General features: G+C 36.4%; 1 protein-coding gene across 4 annotated transcripts in view; it reads right to left on the bottom strand.

Annotated features, from left to right (window-relative positions):
* The window catches only part of LOC131031611 (calcineurin-binding protein 1), a 148,480-nt gene extending 129,342 nt beyond the window's left edge, over positions 1-19,138 (bottom strand). For 3 of the 4 annotated variants that reach the window (XM_057962769.2, XM_057962772.2, XM_057962771.2), the window contains exons 1-3: positions 18,952-19,135; positions 18,824-18,870; positions 18,661-18,735 (exon numbers count right to left, since the gene is read on the bottom strand). In XM_057962769.2, the coding sequence (XP_057818752.2) occupies positions 18,661-18,735; positions 18,824-18,826 (78 nt within the window). In that variant the 5' untranslated portion in view covers positions 18,827-18,870; positions 18,952-19,135. Of the gene's footprint in view, positions 1-18,660; positions 18,736-18,823; positions 18,871-18,951 lie in introns of all 4 variants that reach the window. The other variant, XR_009103064.2, reaches the window with a different exon arrangement.
* Positions 19,139-24,727: the final 5,589 nt, after the last annotated feature.

Genomic DNA, 24,727 nt, shown 5'->3' with positions numbered 1-24,727 from the left:
ACTTTAAGTAATGACTTTAAGTGTTCCTAGGCCAACATATATTAATGTGTTAAGGGGGCAGGGCAATATTTTTGTAAAGGCTAAATCAAATTATTTGGCTTGAGCGACTTATGTGAAAGGCAATAAATTATTTCATGCTTTTATGAAAAGTGTTTGGAAGCCCGACATGGTATAAGGCAGCATGGCTAAGTCACGAATTGCTTATAAAGTCAATTTATATTATTGGCACGACTTTATTCCCCAAGACATATTAATTATTATTGTATTGAGTAATTCGATGAATGAAAAAAAAAAGAGCAAAGTATATGATAAAGTCGGTAGGGGAGTAAGGGCATTCATTCATGTTATTTTCATCTTCATTATATCGAACTCACCGGAGGCATTGGGCATGTTATTTCTTCTTCACGGTTTTGGGACGGAAACCCTAGAACAGGGGATGTTAGGACCAAACTCCTAAACGTCCAAAGTGCAGCATTTAGAAGTTTGCCAGGGCAAGAATCGTATTCAGGGTTGCAGAAATCCTAGAACAGGGGATGTTAGGACCAAACTCCTAAACGTCCAGAGTGCAGCATTTAGAAGTTTGCCAGGCAAGAATCTTATTCAGAGTTGCAGATTACAAGGAGCCAGTATTCAAGGCCGTCGCCTCGGGCATATGTGACCTCTCCTTAGTCGTTTCCTTCTGGCAGGGTTAGCGTTGATTTGGCACATAGGTCTGAGCGGTGGAAAGACCATCATATATAGCAGAATCTCCTCTACCAGAGGTTTTATCTTTGGGTTTTGGCTAAAAGAAAATACAACCTGCAATTTGACCCAGAGACATTACATGTATTGCATTTGGAGGATCTTCATACTGGTCAGCAACACATTTAAAAGACTTACCAGGTCAGATTGGCACTTTCCTCATTATATTTCAGACCATATATTAGTCCAGAAGTTAGTTCTTCTAGTTCTTCTCATTATTTACATCAGCCACTTCAACTTGCATTGATACGGGTACAGTGAAAATATTGCTTATATGATGTAATGCCTTGATATTAATTTATATCAGTCTGATGTATGGTTGTTATCAGAACTGTAATGAATTGTTTCAAACCTAAATACCTACAATATAATGGGCATACTTAAGTTAGTGGCTGTTCCTATCTATGTTGCAATGTATTTTCATTTTTGTTGATTATTATGGCATTTTGCTTTTCACAACAAACATCAAACAAAACTCTGAAGCAATAAATCAGACATTGCACACCAAGTGTTTGCCAAAATTCCCTTGAGACTAAACTGAAATATTGAAGGCAGAGTTGGTAGGAATCATCATATAATGGTAACATTTGGAGACAATGCTACAGCGAGGATAACAAGAAAAGGCACTCTTAGCCTTGACAATGGAAAAACAAAAACTGAAAATGTTTTATATGTTAAAGGGTTCAAGCATAATCTTCCTAGTGTCAGTCAAATGTGTAATCAAGGATATACCCTCACATTCCGTGCTCAAAGATGTTAGATCGGGAAGGAAAGTACAGGAAGATTAGTAGCAGAGGCAAATAGAATAGCAAATGATCTATGCATCCTCAATGACGTCAAGAGAGAAAGATGCTTTATGGAACAAGTAGATGAAAGCTGGTTATGGCATAAAAGAAAGGACCATATGAACCCTTGACAATCAAACATTGTACAAGTCAATGTTTAACAGCCTACTATATGTGACATCATCAAGGCTAAACATTGTTCAAGCAGCAGAGAAAAAGATGCAGATTTAACAAACAGTATGTGATGATTGCAGCAGTGTCATGTTGCACACGAGTTCTTATTGCAGAGGTAGAACACACAACTTAGGCAGATATCATACTGCCAGTGTCATGGAACAGACATTGAAAGACATTAAGGAAGCAAAATAATATATCGAGATGGAGAAGTATCTCAGGCAAAAGTTGGGAAGCAGTATCTTACAAGAAGCACGAATTCAAGGGGAACTAATCATTGCATTATATTTTTGCTCTGTGGAGAAGACAACTCAGAGATAAATCAGTTGATGAATATTCTTTGTGAGATTACTAGACATCCCTTTGTCATTGATGTCAAATGGGAAGAGTTACAATAAGTGAAAGCATTACAGACAAGGGGAGAATTATGTTCTTGTTGCATTCACAGATTATTTCTTTACATGGTTCTCATTCATGACAAAGGAAGAGATTGTTGGAACTTGGAAATATTGTTGTCATTGATGTCAAAAAGGAATCAATATCAAGATGAATTGTCATTGATGTCAACTTTTTAGCACCCAATTTATGGAGCTCATATTCGGTAATTCCCCCAACTTTTATGTGGGCCGACCTTGCATGGAAAATCACCCTCCTTGAGTGAAATAAAATAAATTATTTAATCTCACATTTGGCCAAACTCTTTGGGAGAATCACCTCTTTTGTGAAGGGGTATATTGGAAGACATATATGCAAGATATGTTCGTGGTGTAAAATGTACACAAATAACGAAATATCTTTCAGATTTAGAACAGAAGATATTTATAGCAGATCTTTCAAGGAGATTTATAGCAGACTTTTGGAAGTGATTTATAGCAAATTTGGAGCAGATATAAGAGACGATTTATAACAGACCAAAGAGTAGATTTATAGCACACCTAAGAGCAGATTTATAACAGACCTAAGAGCAGATTTATAGCAGATTTTATGAAGTAGACTCTCATGCTTTGAAGAAGCAATATCGAGAAGACAAAAGCTTTGTCATATTAGAGGTTAGTGCTCTCAATAGAAAAGATTAGCGTCTCTTGCTGGGTTGGTGCTTAGTAATGGAGATTGATGTCTTTAGTGGGTTGGTGCCTACAAAGATAACTAAAGATTGGTGTCTCTAGTAGGTTGATGCCTACAAAGTTTGTAAGAGAATTTTATACAAGAAATATTTTGCCGTGGTTTTATCCCAAAAGGGTTTCCACAAAAATATTGTGTTCTTCTGTTCTTAATTGTTGATGTCATGTGATTTGTATTAGTATGATTATTAATTTGTAAAAGTAAAAGTACAGGAATAATTTATATTGATTCACCCTCCCCCTCTCAATATAAGCGTGTGCTCATCATGCCAGAAACCCAAATACCTTAGGATGAATATGGACGTTCCTTATATACCCATTTAAATTTGAAATTAGAATAGCCGAACAGCAAGAAATAGGCCTCATTTTGGCACCGACCAGAGCGGAATGGCCTCATTTTGGCACTGACCAGAGCAGAATGTATTATTAATTTTAAATTAATAATGTTAACATATTTTATTAAAATACTGTACTACTATCAATTAGTGTTTAAAAAAACTTATTAAAGTAAAACAACAAAGTGGGCATTGAGTATTAAAATTAAAATCAGAAAGCTATAAACACAGATAATAGAAACTAAGAGAGCATAAGAGAACAAGAAGACATCAAATTATCCTAGGAAAACCCTCTACCTAAGGGTGAAAAACCCAGCCACACCAAAAGATAATTTTATTGAAGTCTCAAAATAAGTACAAATCTTTCTCACTTAGAAGGCAATCATTTTAACAATGATTGATAATGCTCAGATAGAAGTTGACTATCAGAAAATCTGTATACAAAATAATATAAAGAAGATGCAATTGAACAAATCTGAGCACTCCAATGTTCACCACTGAATAAAATGATCAACTCAGGAAATAATAGTAGCTACAAAGTCACAGCAAAACAAACACCTCAAAGTAAGTTGATCTTCTACTAAATAACCCACGGTACATGATTAAAGAAGCCTCCTTCGATAACCGATAGACTCCTCAAGAAGAAACCGGAATACGAGACAATTAGGACGGTGTCAATTACACACCGACATGCATCATGGGCCGATGAAGTCCAACAAAGGAAAAGAAACGGATTGCCAGCTAAGACAAAGTTGGTGACAGCAACAAGGTCTTTGATACATGAAGAATAAACAGCGACAGATGTAAAAAGAAACCGAAACATTTCCATCTTGAGAGCACAAGAAAACCATAAATACAGCAGGTATGATATCGCTGAAGTTACCATCTTCAACACTCCCTCTTAACAAAGAAGATATCATAAACAGATATTCAAGTCATGGAGTCTCTCAACATGACAAACAACAAAATTAATCACAGATTCTCTCAATGTGATAAACAAGGAATATAAAACAACAAAAATTAATCACGGATTCTCTCAACGTGATAGGCATCATGGATTCACTCAACATGATGTTCACCATGGCTACTCCCATAGGTGAAATAATACAAGCTCTCAGCACGGAGTCACTCAACGTGATGTTGTCATGGAGTCTCTCAACATGACATCCACTATGACTACCCCCATAGGTGGAAAGAGCTTCAAGGGCTTTCACCTCAAATTTCTCCATCACAGAGAAAAATGCATTACAAGGGATTTCACCTCGAACTTCTCTCTCACAAAGAAGTCATCATTAACAACATATATATACATAAATTCATTGAAGTTGAGATTCTCTCTCAACTAGAGCAACATTCTCTACAATACCAAGATTATCTTGAAAATAACAAAACTTCACTGTAAGAAGTGGATTGGTAAGAATGTCTGTTGTTTGCTCCTCTGTGCAAATGTATTTGAGCTCCACTGCTTTCCTTTGAACCATATCTCTCAAGTAATGATATTTTATTTCCACATGCTTGGTTCTATCATGAAAGACATGATTAATTGAAAGCTTCAAACAGCTTTAGTTATCACAATGAATCACAATAGGTTCCGAAGGCTGTCCAAACAATCCTGCAAGCAATTTGCGAAGCCACACTGCTTCTCTAGTTGTTGTAGCAGCTGCAACATATTCAGCTTCAGCTGTACTTTGGGCCACACATGATTGCTTCCTGCTGCACCAAGAAATCATGGCATAACTTAAGCTAAAACAACAACCGGAAGTACTCTTCCTGTCAGGTACACAACCTACCCAATCTGAATCAGAAAAACCTTGCAATTTCAGACCTTCACAAGAAGAATATTTCAGACCATATCCCACTGTACCCCACACATATCTCAATATATGTTTAGCTGCAACAAAATGAATTTGTCTAGGTTCACTCATAAACTGACTGAGAGTGTTAACAGCGTAACATGTGTCTAATTAAATACATTAAAGATCCAATCAATTGCCTATACAAGGTAAGATCAACTAAATCTGAGCTAGCTACAGACTCATGTAACTTTTTCAGATTTGCTTCCATGGGAGTTGCCATAGATTTGCAATCTAACATACCAAATCTTTTCAAAATATCAATAGCATATTTCCCTTGACTCAAAATGATTTCATTTGATCTTTACCACACTTATAAACCAAGAAAATAATGCATCAAACCAAGATATTTCATCTCGAATTCAGAAGTTAACTCTTTCTTACATCTAGCAATAAGATCATCCTCTCCAGTAATAAATAAATCATCAACATATAGAACTAAAATTAAGGCATTATCATCAATTACCTTGAAATAGATATTTGGATCTGCATCATTTTTGAGAAAACCCAAGCTCAACAAATATCGATCAATTCTTTCATACCAAGCACGAGGAGTTTGCTTAAGGCCATACAAGGCCTTTTTCAATCTGCATACATGTGATTCTTTTTTATGAATTACAAATCCATCTGGTTGCTCAATAAAACCTTCTTCTTCAATTACGCCATTCAAGAATGTTGTCTTTACATCCATTTGATGCAATTTCCACCCTTTAACAGCTGCAATACCAATAATAGTTCTGATAGAAGTATAACGTGCTACAAGTGCAAAAGTCTCTTCATAGTCTATACCTTCCTTTTGTGAAAAACCTCTAGCTACAAATCTAGGTTTATATTTTTCTATACTCCCATCAGCTGCATGTTTAATTTTAAACGGCCACTTAGAGGAAATAACAGATTAACCTTTGGGTCTAGGAACAATATCCCACACATCATTTTTTATCATAGATTGATACTCCTCCATCATGGCATCCTTCCACACTTGATGATTGGAGGCTTCTTCAAAATTAGAAGACTTGGATGCTAAAAAGTGACTCATCAAGGCTACATATCCTGCAAACTTATGAGGCCTTTTACTCTCTCTGAAGGTGCCACAAGGGGCTGCATATTTTTCAGCCTCTTCCATAGGGTTACGAGCCCACAAAGGTCTTTTCTTATTAGCTGGAATATTACTGGGACCTGGAGGAGTATCTAAGGAATCAATTGGATCAACAGGATCAGCAAAGTCTTCTAAATTTGTATTCTCCCTCTGAATCTCTGAAGGTGAATCTGGATCAGCCATATCTATATCATGAGAAGGCTCAAAGTCTTCTCTATCAAATTCTATGTAAGATTCTTTGGATTTCTTGCAAGCAACTTCTTCATCAAAAGACACATCCCTGCTGATTTCAATATGTTTTTGACCTGGAATGTAAATTCTATATGCTTTTGAAGATTCACTATAACCAACAAAAATGTCTTTCTTTCCCGAAGGCTCTAACTTAGTTCTTTTCTCTTTTGGAACATGAAAATAGACAGGACATCCAAAAATCCTGAGGTGACTAATGTCAGGTTTAATACCTGAAAAAGCTTCTTCTGGAGTTATGTTGTCTAGAATTTGATGAGGACTACGGTTCTGAATGTATACAGTTGTCTTGCAAGCCTTTGCCCATAAAAAAGTTTGAAGACTTTGATCATGGATCATTGCCTTCGCTACCTCAACAATTGTCATGTTTTTTCTTTCAGCTACACCATTTTGTTGAGAATTATAAGGGACACAGAACTCCCTCTTAATCCCAGCTTCAACACAAAAGTTATGAAATAGACCAGAAACATATTCTCCCCCATTATCAAATCTTAGAATCTTTATCTTCTTGTTAGATAAATTTTCAACAATTGCTTTAAACTCTTAAAATCTGGACAGCATTTCATCAAATTCTTTAGACTTAAGAATATAAATACAACACTTACGAGAAAAGTCATCAATGAAAGTAACATATTACCAAAAACCACCGAGGGAAGCAACTGACATGGGGCCACACAAATCAGAGTGAATTAATTCTAGAATATCCTTTGCTCTATTTTCACTACTATGAAAAGTACTCTTAATATTCTTACCTAGAGCACATCCCTTGCAGACACCTTCATGGTTTTGATTCAGCTTTGGAAGACCAACAACTACCTTCTCCAATGAAGATAAAGTTCTGAAATTTAGATGACCAAATCTTTTATGACACAGCTCACTTGAGCTTGTAGAAAAATGAGCTAAAGCTTGAAAAGTCATCAATGAAAGTAACATATTACCAAAAACCACCGAGGGAAGCAACTGACATGGGGCCACACAAATCAGAGTGAATTAATTCTAGAATATCCTTTGCTCTATTTTCACTACTATGAAAAGTACTCTTAATATTCTTACCTAGAGCACATCCCTTGCAGACACCTTCATGGTTTTGATTCAGCTTTGGAAGACCAACAACTACCTTCTCCAATGAAGATAAAGTTCTGAAATTTAGATGACCAAATCTTTTATGACACAGCTCACTTGAGCTTGTAGAAAAATGAGCTAAAGCTTGAATAGGACGAGTTGAAAGCTTGTAAAGACTATCGTGATGAACACCAATCGCACGTGCAGACTGAATGTTGGTGTTCTTCTTCCATGCAAGAACTTTTCCATCAACAAAAGCAACATGATAACCCTTGTCTTCTAATGCTGAAATAGAAATCAGATTCCTCTTAATACCAGGAACAAAGAGAATATCACTCAGAAGAAGAGGAATACCAGAATCCAACTGAAAAGAAGTAGAAACAGCACCCTTCACAGAATAACATGCATCATCACCAATGATAAATTGAAGATGTGAATCTTTTTCCTTCAAGTTGGAGAGGTGTTCGCGATAACCAGTGATATGGCAGGAGGCTCCACTAACAATAAGCCATGTATCACTGTCAGTAGGAATGTTACTGGAGAGAGCAGAAATAAATAAGAACCCTTCTGAATTTTCACTAGACTCTCTATGAGGAGAAACATTTTCAACATTTGTTGCAGCAACTTGAGACTTGGGTCTTGTTGGTGTCTGTTTTATCATCTACCAGACATTAGAATAAGATACCCAAAGGTATTCTATCCTCTCCTGAAAAATCATCGCTTATCATATGGCGATTCCAAGGTCTATATGTGCGAACAAGCGACTTTAGTGGGATAGCTACTTGGGTAGTGTATGCTGAAAATCTCAAAGGGGACTTATATTTACAAATGTCTTTCAAGCTTCTGGACTTAGATGGATTTATCAATTTTAGGCTCTCTCTATTTTGGATTTTCCGGGATTTAGACTTTAAAAAGGGGAAAAAGGGATAGGGTTAAGAAAGCTGATCTAAACCTACGAATTCTGGAGACGGTATTAACTTGGTGTTCTCGGGAAACCGCACTTTGCTTCACCACACTAAGGACAACTACACAAAGCGGGTGCAATCTTCAATGGGTTGTGCTTATGATCGAAGTTTTGGCATACACAGGGGATAGGCTCAGACTAACTTTGCACGATGAAATAGAAATCATCCATTCACCAAAAGTATGAGCGGAGATACACTGTTAATTAATACTTATCAAATCCTTCATTCAACTCTAACAACTTTGAGAGCAAATCTAAATTAACTTCTAACTAATGTTTTGAGGAAATTGATATAATCTTTGTTAATCACTCAAATAACAAAGATTATAAAGCCTTAAGAGAAAGCGCACATGCAATGTATTATTTGAAAAATGACCTTCACGCAACAATATATCAAAAACCTCACTCTCCAAATGAGAGGAGGTAGCCTTATATAGTTTTCCAGAAAACAATGAACGCCCAAGATCAAACAGTGATCAAGGGCCCAGATTGAAAGCCACAAACCCTAATTATGGTTTCCTAAAATTAACTACCCCTCGACCAATAAGAACACTTGTCCTTCTTGCCAAATATGAACCAACAATAAAAATAGAAGGTTGTTGCATTGTGAAGTGTGCCCTTCTAGAAGCTTTTGGATAAGTCAGGTTCATTGAACCTGGACATGCTGACTCGAAACAATCTGATTGGCTAGAAGATGACGAGGCGCCACCTCAGCGTGTTGGATGTCTTTTCTGAATTCTCCAATTTGTGTGAAGAAATTGTCTATGTATGAAAATTTGATTTCTTTTTGTCACCATTTGATTTTGATTGGGAGCTTGTCTTTTAAATTTCTTCAGGAGATGAAATCCTTCAAGAAGTTGGAAATTTATTTAACTTTTCCATATCTTCACCAAGTCTGAGAATTTTTCTTTCTTGATGCCTTGAGATTCTTTCAAGTGCCTTGAATTCGGAGAAGAATTCCTCTAGGCCTTTGTCATAATAGCTCTTCCCATACTTGGCCAAATTTTGGCCATCTTTATGCTTGGACAAACCTTGCTCGTGGACTTGTCTTCAATTCTGATTTGGCTAGAAACTCCATTTGTGTTTTCCTACGATGATCCCGCCTTCAGCTGCCAATTTATGTTGCGCAGGAGGAGGGTAAAAAGCTCTGGATAACTCCTCACAAATATGAATTGATGTGATCTAAAGTTCAGCTTTTCAAACATTCATCGCGTAAAACCTTAATCAAGGGCAGACTTCCTTGATACCATGTTATTCTCATTCACTTGGGCGGACTTCATGAAGTTTGTTTTTGTTTGCACTTGAGGTAGGGTGGACTTCAAAACCTTTCCTAACAGCTCCAAGGCGGACTGCACCACATTCATGATCCTTGTCTTTGGGCGGGGTTGAGGAGAATCGTGCACCATTCTTGTTATTGCTTCTCACCCCAAGGCGGACTTTGTTGGACCTATTTCAATCTTCATCAAAGATAGGCGGACTTTTGAGAGTTGGGAACCATCTCATGCTTGAGGCCTCAACCATAGGGCGGACTTTCTCTGACTTAGGAACCACAAACCTACAGGTTAGGCGGACTTTCTTAACTCCAAGAACCAAGGAGGACGGACTTTGTTCATCTCTTCATGAACCATTGCCATCACCTTCAAGTCGGACTTTGTTCCTCTTATGCACCATATTCCTTGACCAAGGGCGGACTTGAATGGCTGCTCTCCTTCTTGCACATGGCGGACTTTGTGAGTCTTGTTCTCCATCATGGGGTGGACTTTCCTTGGCTTATGCACTTGGTCTTTATAGGAGGGCGGACTTTCTCATGTTCACACACCACTTACCATCTCCTTAGGCGGAACTTGTGAGACTTATGCACTTTTTACTTGCTTCTTATCTCACCTTAGGGTGGACTTTGGAGGGGTTGATGACACTTTGCCTCAAGGCGGACTTCAAGAGGAACATGATTATGCTTTTGCTTTGGACTCACCCCTAGGGTGGACTTTGAGAAACTTAAGAAACCTTAATCTTTCATTGCAAGGCAGACCTTATTTGATCCATGATCTTAGGATGGCCATGACCTCCAAACACTTAGAAACTTCCTTCAACTTTGACAAGGCGGACTTTTTGGAGTTAGGCACCCTCACTCATCACCTTGGGTGGACTTTCTTGCCTCCTTGGACCTTCATGGGTGGACTTCCTTGGGCGGACTTTGAGAAGGTTTTGGAAACCTTGGAGGGCGGACTTTACTAGCTTCATGCCACAATGCTTGGGCGGACTTTGGAGGGCGGACTTTGTGAGTCTCCATCATGGGGTGGAATTTATCAAACTTGAGAACCATGGAGGGCGGACTTTGTTGACTTCCTTGCACCATCTCCATCATCCATAGGGCGGACTTTGTGAGTCATGTTCCAATGTTATCCAGAGTAGGGCGTACTTCTTGAAGAACATGACCATTGCATTTGCACCTTGGGTGGATTTTTGGAGTTCACCTTCATGGCGGACTTTTGGAGTTGCACCTTGGGCGGACTTTTCTATCTTTATGGCACCAAGGGGGGCGGACTTCATGAAGATCATGGCCATGCTTCCCTTCCATGAGGGCGGACTTTGAGAAGCTTCTGTCACAACATTAAACACCATTAGCCACACTTAGAAATATTTGGAAATCTTTAAAATTTAATAACTTCTTCAATTTTAGCCAGGTTAACATGATATTTGAAATCCATACTCAGGTAACCCTTCCGAAGCACCATGACCCCTAAAAAGTAGGAACTCAGCTTTTTGGGTCAAAACTTGAAAGTTTTTGATTGTGATTGATGCAGGCCAGTGGTGCCAGTGGTACCAGTGCAAACCCTAGGTCCCCACTCTGAAAAAGCAAAAAGCAAACATCCCTAAAAAATAGGGAAAACTTTCTAAAAATAGCCATCCAAGGATCGAGCTAAAAATGCCAAAAACGAAACTTCCTAAAAAATAGGAAAAAGCAAAAAAACAAACTTTCCAAAAATAGAAAGTTGTCCGAATTTGCTCAAATCAATTGCGTTCTTCGTCCTTTGGCGTTTCTAGGCACTTTGACGACGTCTAGACTCTGTTATCACTTGGCTTGCAAAAACTGACTTTCAATCTTTAAGACTAAAACCGTTCAAAACTTGACAGAACTGAGCAAAACAGAAGCGAAAGACCATGGGACACTAACAAAAACCCTAGAAAGCAAGAAAAAGGGAGGGTCCCCATTTGCAATGGGGTGATGTGTGAAAAGGTCACAACAAGTCTCGAAGGACATTCTCTAGCAAAGTGACCAAATTTGTCACATCTGAAGCATTGAACCCTAGAGAGATCTTTTCTTTTCTTAGATTCAAGAGTTGAATCAGAATTTCTATCTCTGTTCCTTTTGAAGTTTCCTTTCCTTCCTCTTCTTTTAGACGTATGGGCAAAAAGAACATGATCTTCTTGATGATGAGATTTACGTCCAATTCCTCTTGCCTCCAATCTGCATTCCTCTTGAATGCAATCAGCCCTCAAACGATCAAACTTAGGTAATTCATTTCTTCCACTAATACCTTGAATGGAAGATTCCCAGGAATGAGGAAGACCATTCATGGCCAGCATAACAAGATCTTTATCCTCAATAGAATCACCAATAGCATTAAGCTGATCTTTTAATTCAGTAATCTTCATAAAGAAAGAAACAACAGATTCACCGCTAGCCATTTTGATATGAAGGAGTTGACATCTCAATGCTAGAGCTCTACTAGTACTGTTGAATTCATACAAACTTTGAAGGCACTCGAACATCTCTTTGGCTGAATTCAACTTGGATATAACAGGTACTAGATGATCCTTAACAGAATCAATTAGAATTTTCCTAGCCATGAGATTATTCTTCCTCCATTGAGCTTTCTCTATGTCATCTGAAGGTTCATCTACAACAGACTTCACATAATTAAGATGATCATTCTCTTCTAGCACAATAAGAATCCTGAACTTCCATGAAGTGTCATTGGCTGCACCATCCAGTCTGTCTTCAACTTTGAGTCCATTCACCATGATGAAAAATTTGAAATAAACAGACTACAACTCCAATAAAGAAAATTTTGAAACTAAGCAATCTGATTTAGGATCTTATTTTATACCCACTCTGATACCATGTTAAAATTAAAATCAGAAAGCTATAAACACAAATAATAGAAACTACGAGAGCATAAGAGAACAAGAAGACATCAAATTATCCTGGGAAAACCCTCCACCTAAGGGTGAAAACCCCAGCCACACCAAAAGATAATTTTATTGAAGTCTCAAAATAAGTACAAATCTTTCTCACTTAGAAGGCAATCATTTTAACAATGATTGATAATGCTCAGATAGAAGTTGACTATCAGAAAATCTGCATAAAAATAATGTAAAGAAGATGCAATTGAACAAATCTGAGCACTCCAATGTTCACCACTGAATAAAATGATCAACTCAGGAAATAATAGTAGCTACAAAGTCACAGCAAAACGAACACCTCAAAGTAAGTCAATCTTCTACTAAATAACCCACAGCACATGAATAAAGAAGCCTCCTTCGATAACCGATAGACTACTCAAGAAGAAACCGGAATACGAGACAATTAGGACGGTGTCAGTTACACACCGACATGCATCATGGGCCAATGAAGTCCAACGAAGGAAAAGAAACGGATTGCCAGCTAAGACAAAGTTGGTGACAGCAACAAGGTCTTCGATACATGAAGAATAAACAGCGACAGATGTAAAAAGAAACAGAAACATTTCCAGCTTGAGAGCACGAGAAAACCATAAATACGGCAGGTATGATATCACTGAAGTTACCATCTTCAACATTGAGGACATGAGGGACATGACGTATTACCCATTTTATGAAAATATATGGCTACTAGCTAGCACACATCCATCACAAGTCCTATGTGACTATGATCTTGGAGCTCAATTGCATCTCTAGTCAACTCAAGGCAATGCCCTTCCATAAGCATCTACAATTTCAAGTGGCCAAATTCTACCACCAAGTGCAACTGGTTGATGCATACACTACCAAGGGAGCCCAAATCAAAGCCAAACTTCACTAGTTGAATGTAATGCCCCCTACTAAGTTTAGGCCTATTTTAACCATAATTAATCTATTTCAATATACTTATGACTTAAACTAAATTGATTAGGAGACAAATCTATCTTAACATGAATCAAATCTATGATATTCCATGGTTCAATTAATTTATCAATTATTAATAAGTAAATTGTTCATCTACCATACTAGATAATAAATTTTATCATCCATAATTCTTAATGCAAGTGTCAACCTTTGTTACTACTTCAGTTCTAAGGAAGAAGAGGATGTGTATGTTACCAAAGCGTTTAGAGACCAAAATACAATAGGCTCCCTCAAAGTTTATGGATCCAAGCCCTTACCCTATCTTGGGACCATGCCCTCAAAGTTTACAGGATGCTGATCCTTACCCTATCTTGGGAATCATTCTATTGATTGGATTAAGACTACCCCTTTTTGGAAACAACTCCATCCCCAACTTTCTTAAATACCAACAGTAGTAACAAGAATAATATATAAACATATTCTTGTTACTCTTATTAGCTTAAGAGTTCTTTCTGATTTACATTCTACTATTGTTAATTGTCTAATCAAACATTCTATCTGTCTGTCTGTTATATATATATATATAGATATAACAGACATTATTATAAATGTATATAACTGCAGAACAAATCATAGAAAGAAGCATAATTTCTGTAACAATTATGAAATAGATATACCGTTGGCAGTACAATATAACAACTTGCTGTCGATCTACCGATCACAGCTTTTCCTTCTATTTTTCCAGCTATGGCATAATGGCGTATTGTCTTCCTGATATCCCCCCATGGATATCCTTTTCTCTTCTTTATATAACTTCTATATGCTTTCCGTTAAGGGTTGTAACTCTTCAATCATCCATGAGTCGTGTCTTTTGTAACATAAACTCATTATTTCATAATCGTGGCTTTTGGGTAAAAGTGAGGGACTTGTCTAACAACTCGCACCTCTTGTATACCAAACAAACCACCTTAAATGTTGTTTAACTCAACCATTATAGTTGCCCTTTTGTTTGCTGTTCACGATCGCTCCTTACTATGAACCATTTCCAGCAATTAATATCTGATTTTGTTATTCTTTGTGCAGATAGCGATAATACTGATTTTAATTATTGAATCTTCCTCACGATGGTAATCAGTGGTTAATGAAGAATTGTCAGTAAAAACATAATAAAACTCCTTTTCCATTATAACTTGCTGTTCTTAATATTAATGATCCCTGCCTTAGTGAATCGTTTCTTAACTATAATCATGTGAGATCGCTATTGTTGAGTAAGGAGAGGGTCGATCCAGTAGTTCTTTCATTACCTTGTTCTGTATGATCCTGGTTGCTGTTATCAGATGATTATAATCCATGAAATTGTGAAGTCTTACTTTGTAAGACAATTTCATGTCAGATTGGGGATATGACATTGAAGGTTGGAACAAAGCCTCCAAGGAAAAATTTCAAGCTTTGCATGCTCACAATGTAGTCCAAAAGATCAAAGTCATTCTAGACATGTATAAGCACCTTTTAGAGCTTCTCAAGGTGTTGAATAAATTTGTTCAACATTATAATGAGAACCTTCTCATGCTCATGATGATGCTCTTAAACAATAATTTGGTGTGGTCTCATGTCACCTTTCAACTGCTCAAATGGCAGTATGCAACAAACTTCTTACCTAAAAAGGTCCCCATATGATTGTAGGTAGCATGGCTAATGACAAAGCTCCCAATGTGTTGGTTTTACATGTAATTTCTATAAAAAAAATTGGAACATTGTAGTCTTAATTTAGAATATAAGCCTACTTGGAAAAGTGTCACTGCAACACGTCAAAGAAATTCACAAACAAATGCAATATTAAATTTATACCAAAGGTCGGGAATCCCGAGCTTATTAGAACTTAAAGAACCATAACCTTGCTCAATGTCTCTTACAACATAATTGCTAAAGCTCTTGCATTTTGCATTTCTCCTCTTCTTCCACTTCTAGTTTGCCCTAACCAAACTAGGTTTGCCAAGAGCAAATTCATTTTAGACAATATCATTGTTGTTCGTGAAGGCCTAGAGTGGGCTAAGAAGTCCAACTAGCAAGTGATTTTTTTCATCAATTTTGATTTGAGAAAACCTACAATAGGATTGACTGGCCCTTCATTCTTGTCATTCTCTACAATCTTGATTTTGGCACCAACGCTCTTCAATCAATGAAAAAGTTGTTTGTTGATGCCTCTACTTATTTCACTATTAATAGCATCTGGTATGTGCAATTGGACTCTTTAGATATATTTAGTCAAATGTACTCTTATGCCTTCACTTAATGAGTTAATTTAAGGTTTTAGCTACCTCCTTGCCAAATGTTATCTTGAAAAAGCTTGTCTGGAGCTTCTCCCTCCCAATAAACAACCCACAATATCTTGTCAATGGTCATTTTGTTGACAATTGTTTTCTCACCTTAATAGAGGACAAGAATAGCATCAAGAAACTTTTAAATGGACACTTTTTCTTTAGTTTCTAGTTCAAATATTCAATGGAGCAAGTCTCTATCTTATAAGCAATCCATTACTTCTCCCATCTAGTTTCAAATCTATGGGTGGAAACATATTGACCATGGGAAGATCTTCAAATTTTGGGGGATGCCTTCCAAGCCTATCTATTAGCACTTTGACAATATGTGGTGGAGAGAATTGAGAAGAAATTGACCTACTCAATCACCAAGCTACTTTATCACAAGCTAGAAAAACTTTTGTGTATTTCCTTTGGGCCAACTCCAATGACAACAAGGGCATTCAAATAGTGGTAATGGATTTTGCAATGACCTCTCTATTAACCAACAATCTCTATGGTGGTATCCTACTATCTAGTTCCAAGAGAAACTATTGGCCAAGATTCCTTAAATGTATTCTCTCAATTTCCTTAGAAGAGACATTTAATATATTCAAGACTTATACTCCAAAGCCGCTTTTGCTTAGTTTTCATGGCTTCTAGAAAAAACCAAATATAACCAAAACAGCATTGATAGAGAATTCTTCTAGGAAATTATTGAGGTGGTGCCTTACCAAAACCTACACAAGATCTCAATTAGATCGACTAAAACTTGGTGGAAAGACTAGAATCGGTATCTTGATGCCCCTTTCACAAGTATATCCACAACAAAGAATATAATTTGCTCTCTTTACATTTGCCAATGGTTCAAAAATTGAATAGGAGATGGACACTTCAAGCACCCTCTCAAATATACAAGCAGCATTGTCAAACTATTTAGAAAGTGATTGTTGGACCAAAGAATGTTCATTATGCTTGGCATTTGCTTTACCAAGGCTTACCAATTCGAAAATGGTTGATCCATTTAGGTGTGTCAAACCCCAAATATCCTTTTTGTGGACACTATGTAAAAATCAAACATTTATTTGCTTTGTGCCATGTACAAGCTATTTGGAATTGGATCCATGATTCCTTCAAGCCTTTTAAGCCAAACCCCTTCACTACGTGCAATGTCCTTCTACGGGGCATGGCCATATTTCCAATCATATTTAGTCAACTTTGACATGCTCTTAGAATGGAGGTTTTGTTTATCTCAGAATTTTGTTGATACGAATTTTTCTACTCATAGAAAGTCCTTGGTGATTACACGTGTTTATGCAAATTCAAGTGCAAACCATCAAAGTGGCATTGGAGATGGAACACCCCCAAGCTTTACCACTAAGGTAATGCCCTGTGCACTCTAGCTCAACTTCCACATCTTCGCCACCTCAAACCAAGTACCCTGATCAAAGTCAAAGGTGTGAAAGTTCAATGTCTGCTCAAAGCCACCATAGATGGTCCTCTCTTTTGCCCAAAGTGCAGCACATTCACTAGTTGGCTCTTCTTCGCTTGTCTCTTGCCATCTTGCACCAAAATGAAGACAATGCTCTCATTGGTTGGGGATCAATTGATGAATGAAAAGACTTGCCTAACAAAATATGGGGCAACCTTGATGGTCAAGACCCTCCTCCAAATTCGATCTTTATTGCCTTAGCTGCTTAGTTTTTTTCTATTGTTATGTCTTTATGACATTAAGACTATATAATTGTGTGACCGATTGTTTCCTTTTAGAGGCCATGTTTAGTGGCTATGATTGTCCTCTTTGGGACTACTTGGTACTTGGTTTCTTGGGCTCTGCCCAATTTGCATGGCTTCCAGATGTGATGCCATTCTGTCCATTATTTATTTTTCTTTAAGTAGTTTATAGATCTATTTTATCAATCAAACAAAAAAAAAGGGCCATGAAGGCTGTTGGGGGTACATCGCAAGGATCTAGTGACATAACTTTTACTTAATTAATATGCAGATTTGTCACAAATGCTTTATACATAAGCAAAACATGGAATTAAAGCATTTTGATGATCACAATTTATTCAAAAATATGCCAAGTATTGTAGAAGTTACAAAATTAAAACAAAACACCAACTGTACATTACGGCTTGTTCAAATTGAGGAGATTTCATATACTATAGCATAGGTTCAGTATATTGGTTAATCAGCAGAATTTGTCAAACAGAAGATCGAATATTATACATTGTTGAGTGTTAATAGCGAAAAAAAGAACCACAACAACCTGGACAATAATCTAACCCAAAGGCACCAGAATCAACCTTGAATCTAATGTCTAAGGACAGGACCCCATGGAGAATCTACCACTCCAATTTGTATGGTTTAGGTAGTCTCATGCGACAAGATATCTTCAGAAGAAAACTTTTAAATCTTTCCAAAAAATTCAAGGTAAATACTGTTTGTTGGGGAGATTTTCAGTGGGTGTTTGAGAGGAGGCCCGAAGTCTATGGCACGCACTTGAGATAATCAATGCCAAAAGTCAGACTTTTTTTGGTCAATAATGAGGATATAAACTCCAGATCCTATGGACTACTTTACTGCAAAAAGATCATAAATTTACTAGGCAAACTTGGGTTCAAAAAATTCAGTTTTCGTTGGAAGAATGTTTCGGTGTGAACTTTCAACTACTAGAAACTATTTGCAACATGGACAGAATTCAAGAATCAATTTCCGAACTTTCATCGCAATTAATTTCGTGAGCAACCAAATAATAATTTTTAAAGTAAGAACTGTCCAAGTAGGAGCCCCCAACACTTTACAAGCGCAGAGAACCGTGGTTTCTTAATGTCAATTTCTCCTGCTACAAAACCCTAAAAGTAAAATTAGATGAGTTTAATCCTAAGAGAATACCCGAGCTTCTTTGGTTGGTGCCAGGGGCTCCCATTCACTCTTTGAATCCGAATCATTGATCGCTGCGATTGAAAACTGTCAAACACAAAACAAATTCTAATTCTGTTAACACCGAAGCTTTCTCGTTACTTAAAAACATTGCAATTATACATATTAAACCTACCATCTTTCTTCCTATAATTCTTCTGAAGTGATAAACTTATGCCGGTCCTGCAAAGAAACGTGTCAGCATTAAATGCAAAAACTATTTCACTTATTCAGTAGAGGTGAGTATGCGTTGTGTGTTCATACCTGGAGCCCTCGGAGATTTGAAACTGAAACGGGAGCGAAAGGCCAAAATTCTGTGATGCAACTTCGATTTGTGCCAAAGAAAGGTTAGTGTAACTCAAAAAATAAAATAAAAAGTTATTTCCATCACACGAATTAGGCAGTGCAGTGTTACAGTAGCACCATAAGTGGTGGAAGGATATATCAAATAGTAAGATATGGATGAATTCTTTCAAATAAAGAGGTTGTTACATTCATTATTAAAGAAATGAATATAGTTTGTTAATTGATTTTCTATTTAAAGGATTAGTAGCATATTTATATTTTAAGAAATTAGGTAAAATATATCGAGAAATATTTATTTTTAAAAGAGTGGTGGATCTTATAGATAGTGATGTAGAAAAAATCCACACCCGTTTCATTATTACATGTACTTGAGATATTAAAATTGTTTATATAATAGAAAAAAGTTTTGTAACAAATAATAACCTTCTAAAAAGTTTCAAGGAGAAAAACAATTTAATTGTACCCTCAAAAAAATTGAAAACTATGGATGCAACCTAATCGTCAGTCGGAATTTCAATGATTAGAAAACAATGTCCAACTACTACCAAATTCTACAAAATGTGTTTTGAATCAAAATAATCAAAGAAGTTAAAAAAGCTACCCAAAACCCATGCAAATATTATTTTAATAGAAAAATAGTTTGAAAATAGAGGTTTAATAATTAAAAAATATAAATTGCAAGAAATGTTTTGTTTTGAAATTATTTATGGAATAGTTTATTTAAACAATAAATGTTTAGTTTTTAAACAAACAATATAAGAAATTTTGATGCAGAAGTGACTAGACAACATGCAATCGACATCAACTAAAAACATATGCATAACATGGTTGATGAGGCTAAAAAAAATTCACAGTAATGCCTCGGAGAAATGTTGTCTCATAAAGAATGATGATGAGAAACCTGTAAGCAAAAGGCTACCTTGAAGTTAAAAAAGCTACCCAAAACCCATGCAAACAATATTTTAATAGAAAAATAGTTTAAAAATAGAGGTTTAATAATTAAAAAATATATAAATTGCAAGAAACGTTTTGTTTGAAATTATTTATGGAGTAGATTATTTAAACAATAAAGGTTTAGAAGTTAAACAATTAATGTGAGAATTTTTTATGCAGAAGTGACTAGATGAACATGCAATCGACGTCACCTAAAAACATATGCATAACATGGTAGATGAGGCTAAAATATTTTTCACAGTAATGCCTTAGAGAAATGTTGTCTCGTAAAGAACGATGATGAGAAACCTTTGAGCAAATGCAATTGGATGTTGTAAAACTAGTCTCTGCAACCTTTGCCAGTATCCTCATAATCTGTGTTGGAGTCTTAGAGCAAGGTACAATTATCCATCAAAACATAAGGGATGAGAAACTTTATCAAATGTTCGAATTGCAACTACCCTGGTGGATATGTATGCAAAATGTGTAAATATAGGCAAGGCTTATGAAATGTTTCATATTCCTTGTTGGTGTACATCATTGGGTAAGCAAGGTTGACTTGGGTGTTTTGGGCATGGAGAAATCTCCAAACCTGGCACTAGTGTTTGGGCTTGTTGTGTGATGCATTTATGGTCAATTGTTTTGTACTGGTACAACTTGGGGTCTTGATCACCACAAGTATGAACAATAATGATTACAAGTAAGGCTTAGAAACTTTCAAACAAATGCACATTTTTCATTTGAAATAATTTTGAAATCAAATATGGAGAATTTAAAAATGAGTGTGCCTCTATTTTTAATTAAAACATGGTTTTGAAGTCCATAAGATGAATAACATACAATTAAGACAAAAGGATGATATGCATGAGAAGTTAAAAAATTGAAAAGACATGACCATCAATTAGGAAAAATAGAAAGTTGACCAATCAAGAGTCGATTGAACTATTGATTGGTAGAAATGAATTGATGTTGAACAATTGATAGAAATTACAAAATATGTGACATAAGAGAGAGGAATCCGCCAAGGGAATGTGGGTTGCAACCAAGAGGTGGAGTTGTGAGGAATAATGGCCCAATAAGTAAAAATTGGTTTTGGCCAAAGATAGAGGTAAGGAGTTGTGAGAATTAGAGGAGCAAACTAAGGATGTAGAGCATTGTGGATTGCAATTAAGGCTTATGTAAGGATAGATGCAGATTAGATTTTCCATAGTTGAATTTTGTATAGAAGGATGTTCTATGTAGAGAGAGAGAGAGAGAGGGGTTGATTGAAATCCAAACTTTGTAATTAAATTGTTACATATATATGGTTTGTATTGAAGTATAATTGAATAAAATTAAGTAGTATTGTTGCAATCTTTGTGTCATTGTTATTTGAGTTTGTGGACAGTGACCTATGTGAATGTGTGTTTTGGAAGCAACAGGAAGGTGTTTGCATCAAATTTATACATTACAATTTCTTAGATAGAAACTTCTAGTAAAAGATAAAGAAAAATCTTTAAATCACATTGTCATTTGGTGGCCACAATGATGAAAGTTCTATTGTTTAATTAAAAGTTTGCTTGTTATAATTTTCATGAGAGTCAAATTTATATAAAATAAAAGTCATTTACAAACACAGTTGAAAATTATAATTTTGATTTAAGTCAAAATAATATCAAGTAAAAGTTGTTTACAATTGTAGGCATAATAAAAATGATTATATTGTCAATGTAAAATCAAATCATTTTTACTAGAGATAAGGATCAAAATTGATTAGTGCCTTAAGATCAATAGGTTGTGCTATTTAGGCTATGAGCAAAATGGGAGGAGCAAAATTTTGTGGGCAAGTGAATAATTGCGAGCATGCAAACACCAGTAACAACAAAAGGGAGACTTTTGTGAATTACAAAGGATTGGTGACTGACCACAATAGGCGAGCGAATGCGCAAAGACAAGTCAATATAGATAAATAGGGCAACATCTCTTCGAACACACTTGTCTTTGCCACAAGGACAATTGTAATTCCGTTGAAGGGGATAAAAATGGAGAATCAAGAGAAGAATCAATCCCATCAACAAAATCCCCAGTAGTCTTGGAAGATCGAGAATGGGCGGCTTTGGTATGAGAGACCATTTAAAAAATAGTTTAAATAGAAATTGACTCCAAAAAAGGGAAGCACGACAATGGTAATCCCCATAAATCACATATCCTTGATCACGAGAAAATTCAAAGATAGAGCCCTCTATGAAATGGAGCGAAGAGGAATCATCAATTGTGGGATGTCTTGAAATGGTAGCCAAATCAAATATAATAATTGGGTATGCATTAATCCACTTGCAAATGGTTTCTTTTTTATTGAATGTATTGATGCATCCTTCAAACAAGAACTTTTGGGGAGAGATCCTATTTTTTTTTAGGGAATGGATTTTTTGAAAACTAATTGGATCCCAAATTATAATCCTTGGGAATTCAAATACATTAGAAAACCAATTTGGGTGGAGTTGAAGGACCTCCCCATATAATATTGGGCTTTGGAGACTATGGTGCTCATTGGTGATGCTATAGGCACTTTCGTGGGTGATGCACATGAAAGGGGACAAGCCAAAAACAAGGTTCAAGTGTTAGTATGCTAGTTTCCAATCATAAAAAACCAAAAACAAATGAACTAAAAATCCTTCACATACATATCAAAAGAGATTTAAAAGCACACAAAGGAAGTAATATCAAATGAAAAGAAGGGAGAAGAGACTCCCTAAGATGCTTCCGTGATGCCTTTGTTGTTTCTCCTTTGTTTCTCTCCTCTCCAAGATCCAAATGAGTGTAGCTCTCAGTTTTTAGCTCTAACTATAGATGCCAATTGGAGACTCAAGATGGTTGAAAACTGAAACACTAATGTTAGGAATTGTATGCAAAAAATATTAATTATGTGCAAATAAATATTAAACACATAAATAATAACAATGAAGAGACAATATTTAACGTGGTTCACCCAATCTCGGGCTACATCCACCAAATAGAGAGTCCAATATTATTATCCAGTAAACCAAAACTGATTAGAACCAACAATCCCTTGCAACTCAATACCGCTACAAAATGCTATATGAAATTCTCTACTAAAAAAAAAACCCTAACCCTTAGCATTTTTATCAAGACTTATGTCGGTTACAAAATTAGGGTTACAACATGTCAACTTATAGAAAAATAACACCTAATGCCTTTATAAAATAATAAGTTTTTGGCATCGTGGGGCACTACCCCTCTACTTCGCCTTGTATCGCGACAGGGAGCATGCAAGGGGCGTTGCCCCTTGACCCCGCAAGGGGTGCTGCCCCCAAACCCTCGTCGAAAAATATGGGGGGAAACTGTGTCGATAGAAGTAGGGAAAATTTAACCTCTGAGTTTGATTAGGCTCCATATAACAACAATCTCCCACTTGGAAACTAATCAGACTCCACAACATATCATCTCCCACTTGGAGACTAATCATAACACTGTTGACCTTGTAGCTTCCACTAGAATGAAACACCCTGGACTCTGCTATTTTGTTTTATTGTTTTCAGTCTTGAAGACCAACTGACACTGAAGAGGAGCTCAGCTTCTCCCTTGTCACTCCCTTTGTAAACATATCCGCTGGATTTTCTTTTGTATGTATCTTTTCTAGCCTTAATTGTCCATCATCCAACACTGACTAAATGAAGTGATACCTCGACTGTATGTGTTTTATCTTTGAATGCAAGGTATAATTCTTTGCAAGATGGATGGCACTCTGGCTATCTGTAAACAAATAACTGTTAGACTGTCTTTTTCCCAATTCTTCCTTGAAATATTACAACCATAGCATCTCTTTGCTTGCCTCTGCTGCAGCTACATACTCTGCCTCTGTGGTTGATAAAGCAACCACCTTTTGCAACCTAGAGAGCCAACTCACCACTGTCCCATAGACAGTAAAGACATAACATGTAGTACTTCGCCTAGTATCAATATCCCCTACCAAATTTGAGTCTACATAACCTGCTAAATCAGTATTACAGCCCCCAAAACATAAATGCTTATTGGATGTACCTCTCAAATACGTGAGAACCCATTTTACTACATTCCAATGCTCCAATCTAGGATTATTCATATACCTACTTGCGAATCCAACAACATGTGCAATATCTAGTCTTGTGCATATCATGGCATACATTAAAATTCCTACAACTGAAGCATATGGTACCTTGGATATTTTATCTTTCTCCTCTTGTGTCTTTGGACACATCTCCTTAGTCAATTTCAAATGACTAGGCAAAGGTGTGCTGACAACTTTTGCATTCTCCATATGGAATCTCTACAACACCTTTTCAACATAATCAACCTGAGATAGAGTCAATTTCTTGTTCTGCCTATCTCTGTAAATTTTCATACCAAGGATTTGTTTTGCTGCCCCCAAATCCTTCATAGCAAAAGATTTTGCTAATTGTTGTTTTAACTCTCGAATGTGATCCATGTTAGACCCCGCTACAAGCATGTCATCAACATATAAACATAAAATAATGTCGTTGTCATTATCCAACCTCTTAAAATAAACACAATGGTCAGAATTACACCTGTTGTAGCCTTGCTCAACCATAAAATTATCAAATTTTAAGTACCATTGTCGAGGTGCTTGTTTCAAGCCATATAAACTCTTCTGCAATCTGCACACCAATTTCTCCTTACCTTTGACCTCAAATCCTTGGGGTTGTTCCATACATATCTCCTCCTCCAAATCACCATGGAGAAAGGCAGTTTTCACATCTAACTGTTGTTGCATTATTGGCATTAGGTTGTCATTGATGTCAAC

The sequence above is a fragment of the Cryptomeria japonica genome, chromosome 2 (genome assembly GCF_030272615.1).
Source record: "Cryptomeria japonica chromosome 2, Sugi_1.0, whole genome shotgun sequence".
NCBI lineage: Eukaryota > Viridiplantae > Streptophyta > Pinopsida > Cupressales > Cupressaceae > Cryptomeria > Cryptomeria japonica.
This window is presented reverse-complemented; position numbering and strand designations above follow the sequence as displayed.